General features: G+C 39.2%; 1 protein-coding gene across 1 annotated transcript; it reads right to left on the bottom strand.

Annotated features, from left to right (window-relative positions):
* Nucleotides 1–221: 221 nt before the first annotated feature.
* On the bottom strand, nt 222–2,635 carry LOC111787820 (pentatricopeptide repeat-containing protein At1g71460, chloroplastic). The gene has a single exon (XM_023667877.1). The coding sequence runs from the start codon at nt 2,628–2,630 to the stop codon at nt 546–548; it is 2,085 nt and encodes a 694-aa protein (XP_023523645.1). The 5' UTR covers nt 2,631–2,635; the 3' UTR covers nt 222–545.
* Nucleotides 2,636–23,954: the final 21,319 nt, after the last annotated feature.

Below are 23,954 nucleotides of genomic sequence, written 5' to 3' on the forward strand. Positions count from 1 at the left end.
GGGAGTCTCTCGAAGTGTGTTGTGAGTTGCAGAGCGAAAGCGAAAATGTGTTAACCCATTACTCTAAACTGCAAGGGGCTTGGGTTGATATCACCAAACAATGGGCTTTCCTCGATCACTCATAAACAATACTAAATATGATTATATTCCATAATTGTTACAATTGGTGCTATTTTGGTTGCTTTTAATCAATACTAGGAAACTCATTCATTATTAATAAAAATGAAACAAAACAAACATCGATCAGAGCATAGCTCATGGAATACAAAGATCGATCCGAGCTAGCTCATTGAATACAAAGATCGATCCGAGCATAGCTCATTGAATACAAAGATTGATCCGAGCTAGCTCATTGAATATAGCCTAGTGAATAAAGGAGCCTATTACCTCCCTAGTGCTCAAAAGTTCAATCTCAAAGAAACCAAATTGATCCAAAGTTGGAAGATTTATCCTTCAAATCTCCAAAACTAAAGAAATATACACAAACAGGTGAACACATACAATATATACATATCAGGGAGCTCAATTATGAACAAATCTCAAACTCATGATAATGAAGAACTCATTTGTTCATACCTTTTGGCCTCCTCAATTCGACCAAACCGAGTTAGAATCGCAATGACGAACGAGTAATGTTCTTCAGATGCCTTAATCTTATACGTAACAGTCATCAGCTTGAAGATGCGCAGAGCATCATCAACGAAACCACCTTCATTACAAACAGACAAAACCACTTTGAAAGTGAAATGGTTTGGAGTGAAACCAGAGGATCTCATTTGATCAAACAAATGGATTGCTTCCTGTAACTCTCCATTGTTTCCATAAGCTTCAATAATGGCAGTCCATGTCATTGCCCCCTTTACAGGGACTGCTTCAAACACCATTTTTGCCATTTTCACAGCTCCACATTTCCCATATAGCTTCACGAGTTCGGACGAAACGAAATGGACTGACTCGAAGTTCCTCTTCAAAACTTGCCCATGTATCTCCTTCCCCATCTTCAACAGTTTTAGTTCACTGCATACATAGAGGATTCTTGACATGGTTACAGTGTCTGGTCGATGCTTTGATAGCTGCATCACTCTGAATATATCAATAGCTTCATACAGACACTGATTTTCTATGTAGGAATCAATCATTGTTGTCCATAAGATCACATTTCTTTGCTCCATGGCGTTGAAAAGCTTTAGAGAATAGTCCATTACTCCACATTTTGAATACATTACCATCAAGGATGAAACAATGGATACATTTGGTAGGAAGTAGTTCTTCAAAGCGTATGCATGAATCTCCTTTCCGGGTTCGAGAGCCCTCAACTTGGCGCAAACTGGAAGAATTGTAGCAACCGTAACGACGTCTGGTCTAAATCCTTCCTGCTGCATCCAAATGACTGATCTTACAGCTTGCTCTAGCCTGCCATTTAAAGCATAACCAGACATCAAAGCAGTCCAACAGATAGCATTCCTCTCCTTGGAACCATAAAAAACCGCTCTGCCCAAACCAATGTCTCCACATTTGCAATACATATCAATCAAAGCAGATTGAATATATATCAGCCTTGAATAATTCTTTGTCTTTATAACAAAAGCATGAACTTCCTGGCCTAATCTCCTAGCCCCGACGTCTCCAATAACAGGAAGAATCGATGTCAGTATGACCGAATTCGGTCTAATTCCGTCGTCTATCATCCTTCTTGTATATTCCAAAGCTTCCCTTTGAAGTCTATTGTGAGCAAAACCAGCAATCATTGATCCCCAAACCACAATATCTCTCTCAGTAATTTCATCGAACATCTGGCGGGCAAGCTTGATCTTACCACATTTGAAGTACATATCAATCAAAGTTGTCCCAAGAATTGAACTGCCAACCAATCCATTTTTAATCAAAAGGGCATGGGCCTTAAGCCCCTGGGTAAGCGCCGATGCACCTGCAAAGCTCTTAATGATATTAGCAAAAGAGTAAACGTTCAATTCAACCCCCAATCTTCGCATTTCTGCATATGTCGAGAGTATGCTACGGTAATCCTGCCGCCCTGCCATTACAGTGCCTCTAAGCAACGCATTCCAAGGATAAACACTTCTGCTAGAACTTTCATCAAATAGCTTCTGTGCATCTTCCAAAGACCCACAAGCAGTATACATATGAACAAGCCTCGTACGCAAAAATTCATTGTTTTCAAGTCCATTTATCCGAATATGAGCGTGAACCTGTTTAGCGTTAGCCAAAGATTTGGCTCTAACGCAAGCAGTAATAAGAGAAGAAAATGTAGTCGCATTAACTGGGATGCCTCGTTGATCCAAATAGTCCATAATCGTAAGTGCCTCTTTGAGCTTATTTTGGCGCGCAAATCTTTGAATATCCTTGTAAATGGCATGTGGGTTCTTGGTGTGAAGTGGTAAAGATTCAGGAAAAGCATCTCTCTCAGCAAAAACTGGGCGTTTTCTGTTCTGAAATTTGGCAACTACTTTGTTTCTTAAGGGCGGTGTATCGGTCAGTGTCTGTGTCGAGGTTTTGATTCGGGACAGTCGGTGGCCAGAATTGGAATTAGCGGCGGCGAAGGCGACGGCGAGAGGATTTGGAGGGAAAGGGTGAAGATGAAGGGACAGAGTGAACGAGGACGAAATTTCCATTACTGGTTGCGTTTGAATTTCAAAATGTTCACAAAAGGTTGACTATCAAATACTAAATAAGCGATCCAAGGGAAATGCATACACATCACACTTAAAAACAAATCAAAACCTATTACAAGTAGGTGTTGTTCACGTTTATTTACAAATGGGAAACTAGTTTGGGATACAAATTCAAACTAAACTAAACAAAATGATCCAAAATATTATAGGTAGGACTGACGCTGTAGGACGACCCCTCTATGACATCACAAGACCTTGTTGAGACCTAGAAGTTGTTCACCGGTTCTAACGCTGCAGATCTACTGGATGGCGTTTCTCATCTATGGGGTGAACAAACTTTTTTGTTTTCATATTTAGTGATATGGGATCACTACAGGAAAAGTAAGATTCGGATTACCTTCTTGATCGAATATCTCAAGGGAAGAACACTTGTTTGAGATTCGAATCACTTCACAAGCTTCACAAGCAAGACTGATCATGTCAAGCTTGAATGATTCTACATGCAACCTAAAGTATATAGAATTGCAAATAAACTTAACCAGTGGCTAAAGAACACAGATTCATTTTATTGTATTTTACAAGTCTATCTTACAAATATAACGTAAGTTGCCTTCTGTAGCCTTAAAATAAAAACTCTATCTTTCATGAGGCATTTTAGGAGGGGTAACTATATTTCATGACCATAATTAGCTAGATATATTTTAGGGCTATAATTAACTACTTTGTAAATAAGTCTTAAAATACACTAAATAAACACATCACTCAAAATTATGATCCACCTGAAACTTGATTCTTGTTTAATATGAATTGAAACATTTTTTATATCTTTGACAATGTTTTTTCACATCTTCCTAAGTCTATATTGCATGATTAATGTCTTGGTTCATATCATTCTCTACTTCTGTAAGATGATTCGTCCTCGAATATATTTGAGAAACTTTGCTCCCAAGGAATTTTAGGTAATTCTGTTCGCACTCATTTCCACAAATGAAGCTCTCATTTTCCCCTCTCAAATTTTCAATAGAGTCAAGATTAAATTTTAAACTATAAATCGATTAAAATCTAAAAAGATAAAAATAAATAAAAATAAAATTGAGAAGAAACGCAAAGGAAACATATATTCGGTGTAACGACCCGAAATTTTGTACTTAATTTAAGGTCGCTACTATATAAATATCCTAAATATTGAATGCGGAAGACTTCATTTAAATTTCATAAAACATGTCATTTCTCTTAAAACACAGCCATGGACTTACGTGTTTCGAAAACACCTATAAAACGACACAACAAAAGACTAAATAAAATAAATAAACATTTAATTTAAAAACATCCTATTCTAGCCTAAGTCTAAGAAAATAAATACCACTACTCTATGCATGTGTCATGGTCTCGAATTGCGATGCCGTCGTCCGCCGTACAAGAACGCCTTGCCTTAACTTGAAAAATATAGTAGTACATGGCTTGAGTATTTAAAGAAATACTCAGTAAGTGACCCCACTATTGGGGTTAAATGCAAGAACGTGCAATATGCTATGACGTGACCTATCATATCAGTCATTTCTCCTACGGCACTATTCTAATTGGGCAGCTTGGATGTGTACCATATACTCTCCACACAGCCCATACGTGTGGGTATGGGCTCACCAGACAGTTCGCACACTGCTGTGCCCCTTTTCTTGTCGGACGAGCCTTCTTTGGTAGCTCTCCTTCTGCCGACACCCATTAGAATTAGTAACCGTCACGGCAGCATTATGTAAAACATAATGATACTTTAACTGCCTAGTGGATGTACGCGTCCGTACCCTCATGATGGAATAGGGGAATCCCCCAATACATGAGCACACATAATGCATGAGGTCCCAATATTTTTCCGTTTTCATTATCATTTAATACAACCCCGCTAGTGTTCTGTATTATCATATCGTTTTTCATATCATTTCACATACCATTCATCATTCATATCATATCGTTTCTCATTCTTCAGTTCTTATATCATACACAATTCTAACGGGGTTATATTTAATGTCATTTATCGTGATTTCATGTCATTCATATCATGTTGTATACACACAATTTAGGAGACATAACATAACGTCTAATGCTTTTAACATAGCATTTCATCATATGCATTATCATATCAGAACATATTGCATCACAATATATCATATCATAAACAAGTCAATTTATCGCATATCTCGTATCATAACATATTTCATATCATATGACAATATATATATATTTCTGTCATTCACATGTTGTATCCTAATCATATCATATTATAAACACTTTGTGGTCATGTCGTTCCTAACTTATCATAGCCTTAACGTTCTTCTACCTATCACAGTCATGTTGTTACATGAACGTACCTTAGTCATATCATCACAGGATCGTATCCTAACGTGTTCTATCAATCTATCACAAACCTATTACTTTCTACCCATAACCTAACCGTATTCTTTTATCAATCTCTCATATCCATAGCACTTCAGTGTGTAACCTAACCTTAATGTTTCATGAACGTATCTTACTCCTATCGATACATTTCGTTTTGTGCATCATTCTCGTATCTTATCTCAAACATAACATTGAACACATCGTATCGTGATTATTATCATACAATTCACACATTATAACATATACATAACATATCATAAGCATATCGATCCACAAACAATTCACACATATTAATATATATGACACGTGCAGAACCACAGGGCATGCGTTAATATAAAATATAACCATGTCAATAGTAAGACCACTTACCTGGTTAGTTTAGGCTGGTGTCACCAATTTATCCTCAAGAAAGTTCGATTTTTGTCATTTATATCCAAGTTAATCTATATGAGCTCATGACATAAGTTTCAAGTCTGAACTTCTATAAAATTATTTCTCTAATTTACCTCGGTCAATTTGATAAATTTCATGTGAACATTAGAATCTTTGCCCGAATAAAGTCTTGAAATGTTTATATATAATTTTATTTTTATTACAAAATCTCATTTTCAATTGTTACTCTTTGATAGGGTTATTTTAAGTTATATTATTAAGTACTTCTTACTTTTTGGGTTTAATTTTTAGTTTAGTTTTTTTATTTTTTAATTTTTTTATTTAATTATATTCACTCAATCTTCTTCCATTAAGATATGATATTTGGAGAATATATTTTAATGATTAGTTATGAAGTATATCTTACATATTCTACTATTTTTGGATTTGTTAGTAGTATATTTTATCTTAGATTCGATTACAAGTATATTTTATCTTATTTACGAGGTTTAGTTATTTATATATTTTCCCTTTTTTTAGGTATTAGTTGATAGTTGTAATTTAAACTGTTATAAAAGATCATACTTTCGATCTCAATTCTATTTCTATTTCTCATTCTTAACATGGTATAAGAGCACCGATTTTGGTGTTCTTAAATATCAAAATTTACTTTATGAGGGAATCAGCCAAATTCAGCTTCAAAATTTCGGATGTTGATTTAACACATCCTTATTATATTCATCACTCTGATCAGCCAGGATATTCACTCGTTCCAATCAAATTAAATGAAACAAATTATCAATCCTGGAGTAAATCAGTTATGCATGCTCTTGCCAAAAAGAAAATTGACTTCATTGATGGCACAATTGAAGAACCGTCTCAAGATGCAAATTCAACCGAATTTGAACTCTGGAATCAGTGCAACAATATGATAATATCTTGGTTAACTCATTCTATTGAAGCAGATATCACGCCAAGACAGCTCATCAAGTGTAGGTTGATCTTCGTGATCAATTCTCACAAAAGAATGCTCTAGCAAATTTTCAGATACAAAAGTCGATAGCAATGATGCCACAAGGAACCATTTTCGAGCAACAGCAACAGTGAGTAAGCAACGAAGTGCAGTAAGTTTCGCTGTATGAGAAAAGTCTCTGTGTAATCAATACCTTCAACCTGAGTGTATCCCTTTGCTACCAGTCGAGCTTTATAACATTCAACTAAACCATTAGAGTTGTATTTAATTTTGTACACCCAACGACAACTAATAGCTTTATGACCAGGTGGTAGAGGAACGAGAGACCAAGTATGATTACGTTCCAAAGCTGCAATTTCACCATTCATAGCCTGCTGCCATAACGGGTCGCCAACTGCCTCGTCATAGGTTTTAGGCTCTGATATCATGTTAAGAATGAGAAATAGAAATAGAATTGGGATAGAAAGTTTCAGATCTTGCTCCATAGGAAATTTTTCTGGACGTGCTCCTGTAAGACCTGTGTCTTGAAGGATGTCTAGAGCATACTTCTTTTGAGGCATAAAAATTCATTTTCTAGAGCGAGAAAATTCAATGCGTAGAAAATATTTTAAATTCCCTAAATCTTTGATAAGGAATTTCTTGAGTAAACTAGTCTTGAGATACTGAATTTCTTTGAGATCATTGCCTGTCAACAGAATATCATCAACATAGATTAGAATTGCAGTGAAAGAAGTACCTTTACTCTTAGTAAATAAAGAGTAATTTGCTTTGGACTGAGTGTAGCCTGCATTTTGTATAGTGGTAGAAAATATGGAGAACCAATTGCGAGAAGCATGTTTTAATCCATAAAGAGATTTATGGAGCCGACATACTGTATTTTCATAACTGTAGTATCTGCCCGTTAGCAAAACAAACTAGGTTGTCTTTCCCAAGAAGTTCAATAACAACTCATACTGCCTTTGATATGATACATTGTGATGTTTGGGGACTACATAAAATTCCTACCCATTCTGGTTTGCGTTTTTTTCTCACTATTGTTTGATGATTTTTACTCGATGTACTTGGGTTTTTTTAATGCAACATAAGTCAGAAGTACATCATTTAATGAATTTTGTTAAATTCGTTCAAACTCAATTTCATACTACTATCAAGATAGTTCGATCAAACAATGGGACTGAGTTCCTATCTTTGCAACCATTTTTTACTTCTTGTGGCATTGAATTTCAACGCACTTGTGTCTATACTCTACAACAAAATGTGGTCGTAGAACGTAAGCATCGTCATATCCTAAATGTAGCTAGGTCTCTTCTCTTTCAATCACAAGTTCCACTTAATTTTTGGGGAGAGTGCATTTTAACTGCTGTTTATCTTATAAATAGAATGCCATCACCATTGTTATCTAACAAGACACCCTTTGAAGCACTCTACAAACGACCACCTACATTTCATCATTTTAAAGTTTTTGGTTGTAAATGTTATGCAACTATAGTACATCCTAAGCAAAAATTTGAACCTCGGGCAATTTCTTGTGTTTTTGTAGGATATCCTTATGGTCATAAAGGTTACAAGTTGTATGACATGAAATCTCACAAATTCTTTATCAGCCGTGATGTTAAATTTTGTGAAGATGATTTTCCTTTTTCATCAGCTTCACAAACTTTGACATTAGCTCCTTCGACTCCGTACCACTTCATGATCCACCTCCTATTCCTCCTTCACCTACTACTTCGTCGTCTCCTCCACCTTCTGTTTCTTCTCGAGATTCACCCACTAATTCTAATCCTATCCCACCTAATACATCAATTCTACTCCGACGTTCTACTCGTATTAAACAGCCTCCAGCTTGGCATAAGGATTATGAGATGTCTTCTGGAGCCAATCATTTAACCTCTAGCTCAAGTCTCAGCACTGGCACCAAGTATCCCCTTCATCATTACCTTTCATTCTCTCGTTTTTCTCTTACTCAACGTGCTTTTCTAGCTCTTATTACATCCCAGACAGAACCTAAAACCTATGACGAGGCAGTTGGCGACCCGTTATGGCAGTAGGCTATGAATGATGAAATTGTAGCTTTGGAACGTAATCATACTTGGTCTCTCGTTCCTCTACCACCTGGTCATAAAGCTATTGGTTGTCATTGGGTGTACAAAATTAAATACAACTCTGATGGTTCTATTGAACGTTATAAAGCTCGACTGGTAGCAAAGGGATACACTCAGGTTGAAGGTATTGATTACACAGAGACATTTTCTCCTACAGCGAAACTTACTACACTTCGTTGCTTACTCACTATTGCTGCTGCTCGAAAATGGTTCACCCATCAGTTGGATGTTCAAAATGCCTTTCTCCATGGTAATCTAGACGAGGAAGTCTATATGTCTTTACCACCAGGTTTTCGTTGACAGGGGGAGAATACAGTATGTTGACTCCATAAATCTCTTTATGGATTAAAATAGACTTCTGGCAATTGGTTCTCCATATTTCTACCACTATACAAAATGCAGGCTATACTCAGTCCAAAGCAAATTACTCTTTATTTACTAAGAGTAAAGGTACTTCTTTCACTGCAGTTCTAATCTAAGTTGATGATATTCTGTTGACAGACAATGATCTCAAAGAAATTCAATCTCAAGACTAGTTTACTCAAGAAATTCCTTATCAAAGATTAAGCGAATTTGAAATATTTTCCAGGCATTGAATTTTCTCGGTCTAGAAAATGAATTTTTTATGTCTCAAAGGAAGTATGCTCTAGACATTCTTCAAGACACAGGTCTTACAAGAGCACGTCCAGAAAAATTTCCTATAGAGCAAAATCTGAAACTTTCTAGAAAAGTTGAATGATCCAAGTAAATACCGACGGTTGATTGACAAATTAATATATTTGACCGTTACTAGGCCTGACATAGTTTATTCAATTCGTATGCTTAGTCAATTTATGCATGAACCAAGAAAACCACATTGGGAAGCAGCTCTTCGAGTTCTGAGATATATCAAAGGTACAACTAGTCAAGGACTCCTATTACCATCTGAAAACAATTTAAGATTACAAGCATATTGCGATTCTGACTGGGGTGGTTGTTGAACTTCCAGACGGTCTATTTCTGGCTACCTATGTACGGGTCAATCTAATCTCACCCTGCTATTTTCCACGGTAATTTTGATTGATTGGCAAAGAGGTGAAGAAATGGATTCATCATTCAAATCACTTCAAGAACGAGAAAAAGAACTACCGCCCCCCTCAATGGTATTTTTCGTGGAAATAGTATTCTTGCTTATTTCGATGAGCAACCCTACGTGCCGACTAGCTATCAATTCACATATGTGTCCCTTGCCCCTTCTCCGTGTGGGTTTATAGTGCAGCAAATCTATTTAGGGGCCCTTAGCTATTTCCACACACAATATGGCACTCGTCTTAAACTAAACTACTTAGTGGCACTCATCTTAAGATAGGTTTACGGAATTGCTCTTGATCCATTTCTATACAAAGTAGTAACTTCTCAAGTAACAACGATGTGTCATCCTGTTTGCATCAGTCAAGCTTATGATATGGATTCCTAGATGCCTACCAGTTGGCAGGGGCATTATTGGGTCTGACTTAGTCATTGAACAGTGCTACTAAGGTATGGGAGAGGAATAGGAGGTGGTTGGGCTCTAGTGATACTGGTCACACTACAAGCAGTTTTGTAAGAATTCTTAAATCTCATTAGGTGTTAGGTGTCGTGGAGATTGACTAGATTCTTAGGGCATCTAGTCGGTTTAAAATCTCGAATTAAAAATTTTAGGGTACTTGAGACTAGCTCCTCGAGGCTAATTTAACTTATGAGAGTACTACGGTCTTGATCATTGATCGTTGCTCACGTTTCTAGGGTGCTCGATCTACTAAAACTATCTGACCTAGGTCAAGTGGAACCGATCTAGCTTTAACGTCCTATTCTTAACCTAATACATTCATGCATGCTTTGTTAAGGAGATAATCCTATCAATCACCTAAAGCACATGATACATTATTGTTACATTCATGTAAGCTCAACGGGGAGATAACATCCATGAATCACATAGAGCATATGTCACAATATCTCATCCTTATTTCTAGCGCAGTAGAAAACATTAAAATCAACATGTGTCTTCAATTTTCATCCTAGGGGAATTTCGGTAATTATTGATGGCATACATTGTATTCTCATCCAAAATTGTCCTTATATGTATAACCTAAGCACCTAAGACAAGATATGCTTGCATGCTAACATATCCTAATAATCTCTACCACTATTACTTGAAAAAAGTCTAACTGGCTCTTAATAGCTCTTAATTTGTGATGTGGCTGGTCTTAATTAAATTAAATTAGAGTTAGTATAGAAATTGAACTGAAAAATAGTTGAATAAGTAAAATAGAAGCTCACCGGGTACCTCCCATAGACCTGGAGGAATTTCTGACGTGCAGTTCAAGTGTAAGTAAGCCATGCACTTTTAGAGTAGTCACGCCTACTTCGTGACACAAGAAATTAACTTATATGAGACATGGGTTGTAACGGATCGGATAAAAAAAAAAAAAAAAAAAAAAAAAAAAAAAAAAAANGGGGGGTCGGCGGCAGAACCGAAAACTCCAGCGAACGCCGGAATTTTCGCTCGCACACGACCCACAACGGGCGACCGAGGGCTGGGATGCCACAGAACTCAACCCCGACCTTCAGCCACCCAAAAATGACCTGCAAAGAACAAAAACTAGTGAAAAACGAAGAGGAACAGAAAAATCCGACGAAACTCCGGCGATGCCAAACCATACGAAATCGACGTCAAAATCTCCATTTTACGCAACAAAAGTAATCCCAGAACCTTTTAGTAGGGGTGTACATGGTCCGGGTTGGGTCGGATTGGGGAATTTTTTTTTACCCAACCCAAAAGTTCAGGTTGGTTGGATTGGTAACCCAACCCAACCCGAAACTTTTCACAACCCAACCCAACCCTCTATTTTCGGGTTGGGTTCGAGTTGGGATGTCAATTTTTTTTTTTTAATTTTATTTATACACAATTTATAATTATTCAGAAGATAAAATATATTAAAGTTCACCCACACAAATTAATCTATAATTATTGACAAATAATAATAATAATAATAATAAATTCAATAAAAAATAACGAGTGAAAATTGTAACATATTAACATAATTCAACATTGTCATAAAATTAGAGACAATTAAATACCGAATTTTTTTTTTAGAATGAATTAAAATAACAAAAATACAAGGATAGATCATGAAATTAAATAAACAATAAAAATGCTTAGTTCAAGAGTATTGTATATAATAAAAATAAAAAATATATAAAAATATTTTAATTGAAATATGCTTATTTATACGCCACCTTAGACTATTAGAAAAATAAAAATGTATATAAATTGTGATATAATGTTACAATAAATAGATAATAAATATATTATAATATAAACAAAATATGTATTTGGCTGGCGTTGAATTTTTGTATTTGGCTGTCGTCTAATATTCTTGAATTAGACTCAATACCACTCTGACAAACTCACTAACATAAGAAAGTTCTTAATATATTTTATATATTTTAATTTGGCTCAGGTCAACCCGAAGGTTTTGCCCATGAACCCAAAATAAAACTGATTTAGTATGGGTTCAGAAAAATGAACCCAACCCAACCCTTATAGTTCGGGTTGGGTTGGTCCGGGTTGTCGGGTTGCCGAGTTGAATGTACACCCCTACCTTTTAGACACATTAGGGGTAGATTTAGACGAATCCTATACGTTGAACACCGTCGACAAGGGAGACCGAACGTCGGATTTCTAAACTTCTCCAGATCCGGGAGCGTGATGCCTTTACAAACCAGATCTATACCAAAAACGGGGTTAGGGGGAAGAAGAGACTCGGGAACGGAGGAAAAAGGAGGGAAAAAGGACATCGAAACGACGTTAATGAGAAGAGAGAAAAGTCGCCAGAAAAACGCGCATGCAACCGGGTAAAGAAGACGAAGTCTGACCCGAGGGCCGGATCCCGCAACCTGAACCGAATCCAATCACCTTAGGTCAGCCTAGTACTAGACGGCTCCCACGGCCCTGTCGCTTCAGCCCAAAACGCGTAAGCCCAGTTACGGCCCAACGCGATAGACTCGACCCGAGACCCGCACGCCCAGTCCAACACCGACACGCCAAGCCAAGCCCACCTGCATTTTTCCTTCAATTGGGCCGGCCTGTTACCTGCGAACGACCCGTCACCCGCGAACGGCGCGAGACCAGCGAGCGATCCGATAACCCGCGCCTCGACCCAAGACCCCTGCACACACGTTGCCCTCTGATTGTGCCATGTGGCACGTCTGCAGCGCGGCTCCCCTCGGCTCCGGTGGCTTATTCGACTCAGAAAACCTATTTCCAGCCTGTTTGTCACCGTCCCGACCCTCCCGGACTTAGTTTCGGCCATGTTTAAGGTAAAATAGATCATTTTAAGGTCGTATTTCACAAATTCAAGTTGGGAATTAATTATGTTTGTGAAATACTAACGAAAGTGACGAATGAACCAATAGGAACCAACCATCAACGGAAGCGTAGAATGTTCACGAGGAGCTAGGAGCTTACGTTATATTCTAGGGAGTACTTCGGCTAAGGCCTACCAAGTAAGTGGCTCACCCGTCGTAGGTTACACGTTATTTGTTGTATGTTGGCACGTGCTCGTGGATTTGCACGTGTTATTAAATTGTATGCTAGTTTAATGTGCTTAAGTACGAACTCATGTGAACGTGAATGTATGCTATGTATGCTGCTTAGTTTGATGTGATATGTTATGCATGTGACGATATGTGGTTCCTGAATGATTATGGCATGATTGTATGAAATATTTGAATGTAAACAGCATGAATTGTATGACATGAAACACGGTAAACTGTCTGGAATCATAACCCCGATAGGAATATGTATGAAATGTAAATTAAAAATAAGAATGACATGAAGCATGGAACGTGACAGGGGGGTTATGATCATTAATGATAAATGTAGAAGTAGGGGGGACCTCATGCATTATGTGTGTTCATGCATCTGGGGGATACCCCTATCCCATCACGAGGGTACGGATGCGTACATCCAATGGCAGGACAACGATCGTTATGCTTTGCATACCATGACGGTTACTAGTTTTAACGAGTCCCGACATAAGGGGCTCCCAGAGTATGCCCACCGGATAAGGAAAGTGGCCTAGCGGTGTGCGAACTAGCTGGTGAGCCCATACTCGCACGTATGGGCTGCGTGTAGAGTATATGGTACACGTCCACGATTACCTGTTAGGATTACACCGTAGGGAAAACGAAACGAAACGAAAGATAGGTCCCATCATTTCATTGCATGTGAATGTTGCATAACCCCGATAGGGGGTCACTTACTGAGTATTCTAGAAATACTCAAGCCTCGTGCTACTTTACTTTTTCAGATAAGGGTAAGGCACCCATGTGACATCGACGGTGGCATCGTACACCCCGGGACCGTGGCACATGCATAGGGTAGTTGTTTTTCCATTTCATAGTCTAGGTCTAATTCAGTTTGCATCATTAGTATACGTTAGTATAGGTTGAATTGTATTTGCATAATAAGCCATAGGGTAGTATAAGACATTCATTTCGGTTTTGTTCCTTTTCCTTTATTTCAATAATGTTCTTTTCCTTTCTTTCCCTTGTAATCATTTTCTCTTTCACGAGGTAATAAAGGGCGAGTGTAAGTCGCATTTATGAACAGGGCCCATTTAATGTATATTCTGCATTTGAAGGTATAGTAATGATCTTAGATTAAATAGGTAAAATTTAGGGCTGTTACAGTTGATATTAGAGCCAGGTTATAGATCTTGTAGACTAGCCTACAGAGTAGGCTTGTCATGTTCCATGGTCCAATTACCGATACCCCATCGTTGCTAGGTATACCTTATGTAGAATGAGGGATGTATGATTTTTGTGATATATTTAATGTGGTTGGCTTTAAATGATGCATGACAGGATACTGTATGAAAATGTATTGTGATGTGATCTGATGTAATGCATGTCTTTACGTTATGATATTTATGTTTTCTTCTATATGAATTATAAGGTAGAATTTAGGGAATGTTATAAGTAAATCATAAACTTAGCTAGAGTCCTTTTCTTGGTATCTAAAACCATGCTGCACAGAGGACGTAGAAGAGGTAGGAGAGGGAGAGGACGACCTCCCATTAGGAGAGGGGGAAGAGGAGACGCCGATAGAAGCTCTTCCCAAGAGGGATCGACTACCGGACCATATGCGTTTGTACCACCTCCTGAATATGCGCCATCCCCACAAACTGTACCACCACCTGAAAACGCACCTCCCCCACAAACTGTACCACCTTCTGAATATGCACCTCCCCTACAAGCTGTACCCCCTCCTGAATAGGCACCTGATGGATGGATAACGAAAGAAAAGTACCCCGCCCCCTCAAGCTACACCACAGGCTGGGTTAGACCTCGCCACAAGGTTAATGTTGGAATCCCTCCAAACGACAATGCAAACCATGCTAGCCACACAACAGGCCACGTTGTTAGCTACGCAACAAGTCACGACAATGGCCACGCAACCAGCCAACGCGGCGGCCACGCAACCGGTGGATGCAGTAGCTATACAACCGGCCAACAACCCGCATCCAGATAGGGGTGCGAGTTGGTTAAAGGATTTCAGACGGTATAACCCCCATCCTTTTGTCGGTTCAAAGGAAGATCCCACAGCGGCTCAGATGTGGATCGCAAACATGGAAACGACCTTTGAATCAATGAGATGCCCTGATGAACATAACGTGGCGTGTGCTACGAATGTATTACAAAAGATGCAGAAGTGTGGTGGTCGGATAATAAACAGAGCATCAACCCGGGTGAGGGGATTACAACGTGGGAAGCCTTTAAGGAAGCCTTTCTGAAATATTATTATCCAAAGGAAACCCGTATAAAGAAAGAACAAGAGTTTAACCACTTAACCCAAGGTGATCGCACGATGGATTAGTATGATCAGGAATTCATGAGATTAAGAAGGTTTGCACCGTCATTAGTTGACACTGAAGAGATACAGACAGAAAAATTTGTGTTAGGATTGAACCCGAAGATCCGCCGCATGTTGGAGGCTTTTAACCTAAGAACCTATGAAGAGGTCCTAAGGACGGCCAAGGCCCTAGAGGAACCCCCGGAGGAGAAAAAAACGGAGCCAACAATTGTCACAGGGAGGAAACGCCCTGTGAGGTCGGAACCGCAAAATTCCAACCACCGCTCGAGAGACCTCGATATTAGAATAGGCCATCTGCTCTACCCCCAATAGTCCGATACCTAACACTGGAGAAGCCCATGTGTCGTGACTGTGGAAAACAACATGTCGGGAGATGTTTGGCGGGCTCAGGTATGTGTTATATCTGTGGTCATGCAGATCATGTGGCCAGAACTTGCCCTACAAGGAGCTCGGAAAATCCAAGGGAACCCCTTAGAGGACCAGTCATTTGAGAGCTTACCATACAAACCCGCCCACAGACCAGGGCATATGCAACGACCAGTAAAGAGGCGGGAACGTCTGGCACCGTGGTGACAGGTACGCTTTCTATACTAGGACACTTTGCATTGACATTGTTTGATTCAGGTTCTACCCATTCGTTTGTTTCTTTACCATTTGTTAAACAAGCAGGGTTCGTAGTAGAACCCTTAATGCATATATTGTCGGTCGGTACCCCAGCAGGGGTAGACTTAGTTATGAAAAATAGAGTAAAAGACGAACAAGTGGTAATAGCTGGACAAACCATCCACGTAGACTTAAAAGTAGTGGATATGAAGAATTTTAACGTCATACTAGAAATGGACTGGCTAGCCGAAAACTTTGCTAGCATAGATTGCCATAAGAAAGAGGTGATATTTACACCTCCAAACGAACTTACCTTTAAGTTTAAAGGGACCTTCACAGGTACCACCCCAAAAATAATATCGATGATGAAAGCGAGACGCCTGGTACAACAAGGAGGGTGGGCGTTTCTAGCCTGTGCAGTAAACACAAAAGGAAAGAAAAAAACCAATACATACAGTATCCATAGTAAACGAATTTATGGATGTCTTCTCAGAGGACCTCCCGGAATCCCTCCATCACGAGAGGTAGACTTTGGAATAGAACTGGAACCAGGAACGGGACCCATCTCTAAGGCCTCGTGTCGATGGCATCAGCAGAACTAAAAGAATTTAAATCACAACTGCAAGACCTATTAGATAAAGGCTTCATTCGACCTAGCATGTCCCCTTGGGGTGCACCATTGTTGTTTGTCAAAAAGAAAGACGGCTCAATGCATTTATGCATTGATTATAGGNGGCCAACTGTATGTGAAAGAAATTGTGAGGTTGCATGGAGTACCGGTATCAATTGTGTCAGATCGGGACCCGCATTTTACGTCGACCTTTTGGCGCGGACTCCAAAAAGGGATGGGTACCCGCCTCGACTTTAGCACCGCCTTTCACCCACANGGCCAACTGCGAGGGGCGATAGTGTTTTCTACAATAGATCTTCGATCAGGATATCATCAAATTAAGATTAAAAATGAAGACATACCGAAAATAGCCTTTTGAACCAGATATGGCCACTATGAGTTTATGGTGATGTCTTTTGGTCTCACCAATGCCCCAGCGGTAGNCATTGTATGGAAAACAATCTAGATTCCCATTGTGCTGGGACGAAGTAGGAGAACGAGAACTTGTAGGACCCGAGCTGGTCTGCATCACCAACGAGGCGGTACAGAAAATTAGACTAANGCGATCGTGTTCATAGACGACATCTTGATATACTCGAAAGCGGACCTAGAACACCAAAAGCACCTTCGCAAAGCCTTAACTATCCTANACTAAGGATGCATACCGCACAGAGTAGGCAAAAGAGCTACGCCGACGTTAGGCGTAGGAATTTAGAGTTCGAAGAGGGGGACCCAGTGTTCCTAAAAGTAGCTCANCTAAGCCTCAACTATCCTAATGAAGACAGGTTTTGTTTCTGGGGCACGTAGTGTCTAAAGACGGAANCTAAGCCCCTGATTTATTGGACCGTTCGAAATTTTAGAAAGAGTAGGTTCGGTAGCTTACAAACTAGCTTTACCACCTTCACTTTCAAGCGTACACGATGTATTTCATGTGTCCATGTTAAGNTTTTCGTAGACCGCAATAAGATAGAAGTTGTCACAAAGTGGAAACGCCCAACAACGGTCACCGAGATACGAAGTTTCTTGTGATTGGCGGGTTACTATCGAAGGTTTGTCCAGGTCTTCGCTAGAATAGCCACGCCTCTCACCCAATTGACAAAAAANCCTTATGTAATAGAAATATAGGTTTCGTTAAGGTATTGTGGAGTAACCACCAAATCGAGGAAGCTACGTAGAAACGAGAGGAGGAAATAAAGGAAAAATATTCCGAGTTGATCCACCAGTTCGAGACTTTCGAGGACGAAAGTTCTTTTTAGGGGTAGGNTTTCTGCCCCAGTGCTCACAGTTCCAGAGAGTTCTGTGGGATACGTGATTTATAGTGATGCNCCGGAGTTTTCGCTCGCACACAACCCACCAAGGGCGGCCAAGGGCTAGGATGCCACAGAACTCGACCCCGACCTTCAGCCACCCAAAAATGACCTGCAAAGAACAAAATATAGAGAAAAACGAAGAGGAACAGAAAAATCCGACGAAACTCNAGTGATGCATCCAAAAAGGGGTTAGGTTGTGTCCTGATGCAACATGGCAAGGTTGTTGCGTATGCGTCACGCCAACTAAAGGATTAAGAGANCGGCGAGGCTAAACCATACGAAATCGACGTCAAAACCCTCCATTTTACGCAACAAAAGTAATCCCCGAACCTTTTAGACACATCAGGGGTAGATTTAGACAAATCCTATACGTTGAACANAAGAGAACAACTATCCTGCACATGATTTGGAGCTGGCAACGGTGGTGTTCGCGTTAAAAATTTGGCGACACTACATGTATGGCGAAAAGACCCAAATCTATACGGACCATAAAAGCNCAAACTTCTCCAGATCCGGGAGTCTGAGGTCTTTACAAACCAGATCTATACCAAAAACGGGGTTAGGGGGAAGAAGNTAATGCACTAAGTCGAAAAACAGTACACTCGTCGGCCCTCATCACAAGGGAGCCACGAGTGCGAACTGATTTTGAACGAGCTGACATAGCGGTAGTAACTGAAGAAGTGGCAGCCCAAATAGCCCGACTGACAATGCGTCCCACGCTCAAACAAAGGATCATAGACTCACAACGTGGGGATCTTTGCCTAAGCAAAATCCTAGACCAATTGAAAGTAGGCCCGTGGACGGATTTTCTAAGTCAACAAATGATGGATTTTATGTCAAGGACGTTTATGTGTGCCACCCATGAGCGAAATANGGAAAGGACGTCGAAATGACGTTAACGAGGAGAGAGAAAAGTCGCCAGAAAAACGCGCAGGCAACTGGGTGAAGTTGACGAAGTCTGACCCGAGGGCCGGATCCCGCAACCTGAACCGAACCAAATCACCTTAGGTCAGCCGAGTACTCGACGGCTCCCGCGGCCCGGTCGCTTCAGCCCAAAACGCGTAAGCCCAGTTACGGCCCAATGCGATAGCCTTGACCCGAGACCCGCACGCCCAGCCCAGCCCACCTGCATTTTTCCTTCAGCCGGGCCGGCCTGTCACTCGTGAACTGCCCGAGACCCGTGAGCGATCCAATAACCCGCGTCTCGACGCGAGACCACTGCACATGTGTCGCCCTCTGATTGTGCCACGTGGCACGTCTGCAGCGCGGCTCCCCTCGGCTCCGGCGGCTTATTCGGCTCGGGAATCCTATTTTCAGCCCGTTTGTCACCGTTCCGACCCTCTCGGACTTAGTTTCGGCCCTGTTTAAGGTAAAATAGATCATTTTAAGGTCGTATTTCACAAATTCAAGTTGGGAATTAATTATGTTTGTGAAATACTAACGAAAGTGACAAATGAACCAATAGGAACCAACCACCAACGGAAGCGTAGAACGTTCACGAGGAGCTAGGAGCTTACGTTATATTCTAGGGAGTACTTCGGCTAAGGCCTACCAAGTAAGTGGCTCACCCTCGTAATGTGTGTTCATGCATCTGGGGGATACTCCTATCCCATCACGAGGGTACAGACGCGTACATCCAATGGCAGGACAACGATCGTTATGCTTTGCATAGCGTTGCCGTGACGGTTACTAGTTTTAACGGGTCCCGGCATAAGGGGCTCCCAGAGTATGCCCACCGGATAAGGAAAGTGGCTCAGTGGTGTGCGAACTAGCTGGTGAGCCCATACTTGCACGTATGGGCTGTGTAGAGTATATCACGTCCACGATTACCCGTTAGGACAACACCTTTGGGAAGACGAAACGAAACGAAAGATAGGTCCCATCATTTCATTGCATGTGATTGTTGCATAACCCCAATAAGGGCAAGGCACCCATGTGACATCGACGGTGGCATCGTACACCCCGGGACCGTGGCACATGCATAGGGTAGTTCTTTTTCCATTTCATAGTCTAGGTTGAATTCGGTTTGCATCATTAGTATAGGTTAGTATAGGTTGAGTTGTATTTGCATAATAAACCATAGGGACTATAAGACATTCATTTCGGTTTTGTTCCTTTTCCTTTATTTCAATAATGTTCTTTTCCTTTCTTTTCCTTGTAATCATTTTCTCTTTCACGAGTTAATAAAGGGCGAGTGTAAGTCGCATTTATGAACAGGGCCCATTTAATGTATATTCCCCATTATAGTAATGACCTTAGATTAAATAGGTAAAATTTAGAGTCGTTACATGGGTTCTAGGGCATGCATTCGATTTTTCAAGGGCATGAGAATTTCTAAAATTTTATGTTGGTCGACATGTGACGCCAACCTTCGCTAGTCGTGCATCTCCCCCACTGCTTGACGCGTGTCCTTCACTTAGCCAAACGCATTTATGCCCTCCTTACCTGGCGCAGGTCACCGCCTTCACTTGATGCATTCGTTCCTATTGTACATGACTTTGTGTCGCTTGCACTTCAAATTTCAACTAATTTATAATTTTTTTTTTAATAGAATAGATGTTTTTTAATTTTAATTTTTTTTTTTATTTCTTATCATTTGTATATTTTTATCTGTAACTCAATTCAAACTTAATTCTTTCAACAAAGCTTTGTAATAAAATTAATCTGATTCTACTTCATAGTAGAAAAAAAAACTCCTTCCCATTGGTTTAAAAATTAGAAAATTTACTATTCTTCTAGTGGGTCGCAACTCCATCTTAGTGTGAATTTATTATAAGACCCTAAACAAGGTAAAAATAACTTGAGTAAATTTAAGATGCCCACAAGAAGCTTAAATGGATATATATATATATATATATATATATATATATATATATATATATATATATANTCAAGCAAGGGCAAGGAGCCTATAGGTAATTTCAATGCCCTACCAATATTTACAAGGACCCAAGACCTATGGGTAAAGTTTAAAAAGGAAGAAGGATGCATAAAGGGCAAAAATGTGATTTTTCTAATTTGTAAGAAACTTTCATGATTTTTTATTCCTCATAGGTAAGGAATTTCAAGTGCTCAGCAAGGAGAAAATTACCAAAAAGGGGCAAAGAATCTTTAAAAATTTTAAATATTCAAAAATGAAAAATCATAAAAATCCCTTGAAATTACAAAAATAAGATGTGTTTGCCACCTTCAACGAGTGGAAAGCTGAAGTTGAAAATTAGACATGCTTTAAGATTAAATTCATAACGTCGAACAATGGAGGATAGTATGACAAGTCAGAATTCAAAACATTTTGTGCAATTAAGAGAATTAGACTAACGAGAATAGTTTATGGTAAAGTAAGACAAAATGATGTTGCTGAAAGGATGAACAAAACATTAATGAATGAATAAGTAGTATGAGGACTCATTCTAGATTGCCAAAGACATTTTGGGCCAAAGCTATAAATACAATACCCTACTTGATCAAGAGAGGATCGTTAGTACCCTTGGATTTCAAGTTGTCAGAAGAGTTATGGATAGGATAAGAATTCAAGTACTTTCACCTGAGAACTTTTGGCTACACTGCGTATGTTCGGTTGATCCAGTGAACAGTGACTAGCTTGATGTTGAGGCTGTGAAGTGTTACTTTATAGGTTATGTTTCTGACATGTTCGAGTACAAACTTTAAGATGACAAGAACAAAAAAAATAAAATAAAAAAATAAAAAAATTGAGACACTATAATGTGACTTTTGATAAAAATGTCTGGTACAAGGAGGACAAAGAGAATAAATGTTCCAAGACAACGAAGCAAGTGGGAGTTGAGGTTGAGTTGTGAAAAAATTCACTTAGTAATGTTGCAAATACTCAAGAAACTCCTGATACTGTTCCAGAGGTAGAACAATTCAAGAAACTCCTGATACTGTTCAAGAGGTAGAACAATTGCCAACTGAGTAGGTGTTGAGAAGATCATCCAAACCATCAGAGTACCAGATAGGTATTCACCTTCATTATACTATTTGTTGCTGAAGAAGGGGTACCAAAACCCTTTGATGAGTCCTTAGAGTTGGAGGATACAACCAAGTGGGAGCAAGCCATGGATGATGAGATGAGTTGGATGTCTAGGCTTCAAAATCGTGTTGATCTTTCATCAATGAGGTTGAGTACATGACAATGGCTCATGCGAAAAAGGAGATGATATGGATAATACGCTATCTATAAGAATTAGGTAAGAAGCAATGCAGGAAGATTTTTTTAAACAAATAGCCAAAGTGTCATACAATTGGTGAAGAACCTGGTGTAACGACCCGAAATTTTCTACTTAATTTAAGGTCGCTATTGTATACATATCATGAACATTGAATGCGAAAAGACTTCATTTAAATTCCATAAAATGTAACCTTTGTCCTAAAACACTGCCATGGACTTACATGTTTGGAAAAAACCTTTAAAATGACACAACAAAATGCTAAATAATGTAAATAAACATTTAAATTAAAAACATCTTATTCTAGCCTAAGTGTAAGAAACTCAATACCACTCCCCCATGCATGTGCCATGGTCTCAAATGGCGATGTCGTCGTCAGTCGTACAGGAATGTCTTCTCTTAACCTGAGAAATGTAGTAGCACATGGCTTGAGTATTTAAAGAAATACTCAGCAAGTGACCCCGCTATTGGGATTAAATGCAAGAACATGCGAATGCAATGACGGGACTGATCATTTCAATCTATTTTCCTACGGTACTGTCCTAACGGGTAACTTGGATGTGTATCATATACTCTACACACAGCCCATACGTGCGAGTGTGGACTCACCAGTCAGTTCGCACACCGCTGGGCCACTTTTCTTGTAGGGCGAGCATACTCTGGGAGCTTCTTAGGCCAGACACCCATTAGAACCAGTAACCCCCACGACAGCATTATGTAAAACAAAATGATCATACCCCTGCTGACAGCATTATGTAAAACATAATGACCGTACCCCTGCCGCCAGCATTTTGTAAAACATAATGATTGTACCCCTGCCCATCCTGATGAAATAGGGGTATCCCCAGTGTATGAGCACACATAATGCATGAGGTCCCAATATTTTTCCATTTTCGACATTATTAAATATAACCCCGCTATCGTTTTACATTAATATCATATTTTTTCTCAGTTTTTTAGTTCTCATATCATGCATAATTCTAATCGGGGTTATATTTCATTTCATTTATCGTGATATTATGTTATTCATAGCATGCTGTATACATACAATTTAGAAAACATAACATAGCGCTCCATGCTTTTGACATGTCATTTCATAACGTGCAATTCATACAACAATTACCTCAATGGTCATACACAAAACAATCTAAACATAACATATCACATCACAATATATCGTATCATAAACATGTCATATTGTAAACACTTCATGGTCATATCGTTCCCTAACTTATCATAGCCTTAACGTTCTTATACCTATCACAGTCATATCGTTACGTGAACGTACCTTAGTCATATCATCACAGGAACGTATCCTAACGCTATCGTTCTATCAATATATTATAAAACTCATCCCTTTCTACCCATAAACTAACCGTATTCTTTTATCAATCTCTCCTATCCACAGCACTCCGGTATATAACCTAACCTTAACGTTATATGAATGTATCTTACTTCTATCGTTACATTTCGTTTTGTGTATCCTTCTCGTATCTTATCTCAAACATATCATTGAACACATCGTGCCGTAATTATTATCATACAATTCACATATTATAACATATACATAACATATAAGAAGCATATTGATCCATAGACAATTTACACATATCAATATATATGATACGTGCCTAACCATGGGGCACATGTCAACATCAAATATAACCCTGCCAATAGTAAGACCATTTGGCTGATTAGCTTAGGCTGGTGTCACTTATTTATTCCTTAAGAAAGTTCGAAGTCAACCTATATGAACCATGACATCAATTTCAATTTCAATTTTCTAAATTTTAGGATGGTCATGTATTAAAACATTGGAGACTTCATTAAATATTTATTTTCTATTCCTACTTTTTCTAGGGAATATAATATTTT

This window comes from Cucurbita pepo, chromosome LG02 (genome assembly GCF_002806865.2).
Source record: "Cucurbita pepo subsp. pepo cultivar mu-cu-16 chromosome LG02, ASM280686v2, whole genome shotgun sequence".
In the NCBI taxonomy this organism is placed as follows: domain Eukaryota; kingdom Viridiplantae; phylum Streptophyta; class Magnoliopsida; order Cucurbitales; family Cucurbitaceae; genus Cucurbita; species Cucurbita pepo.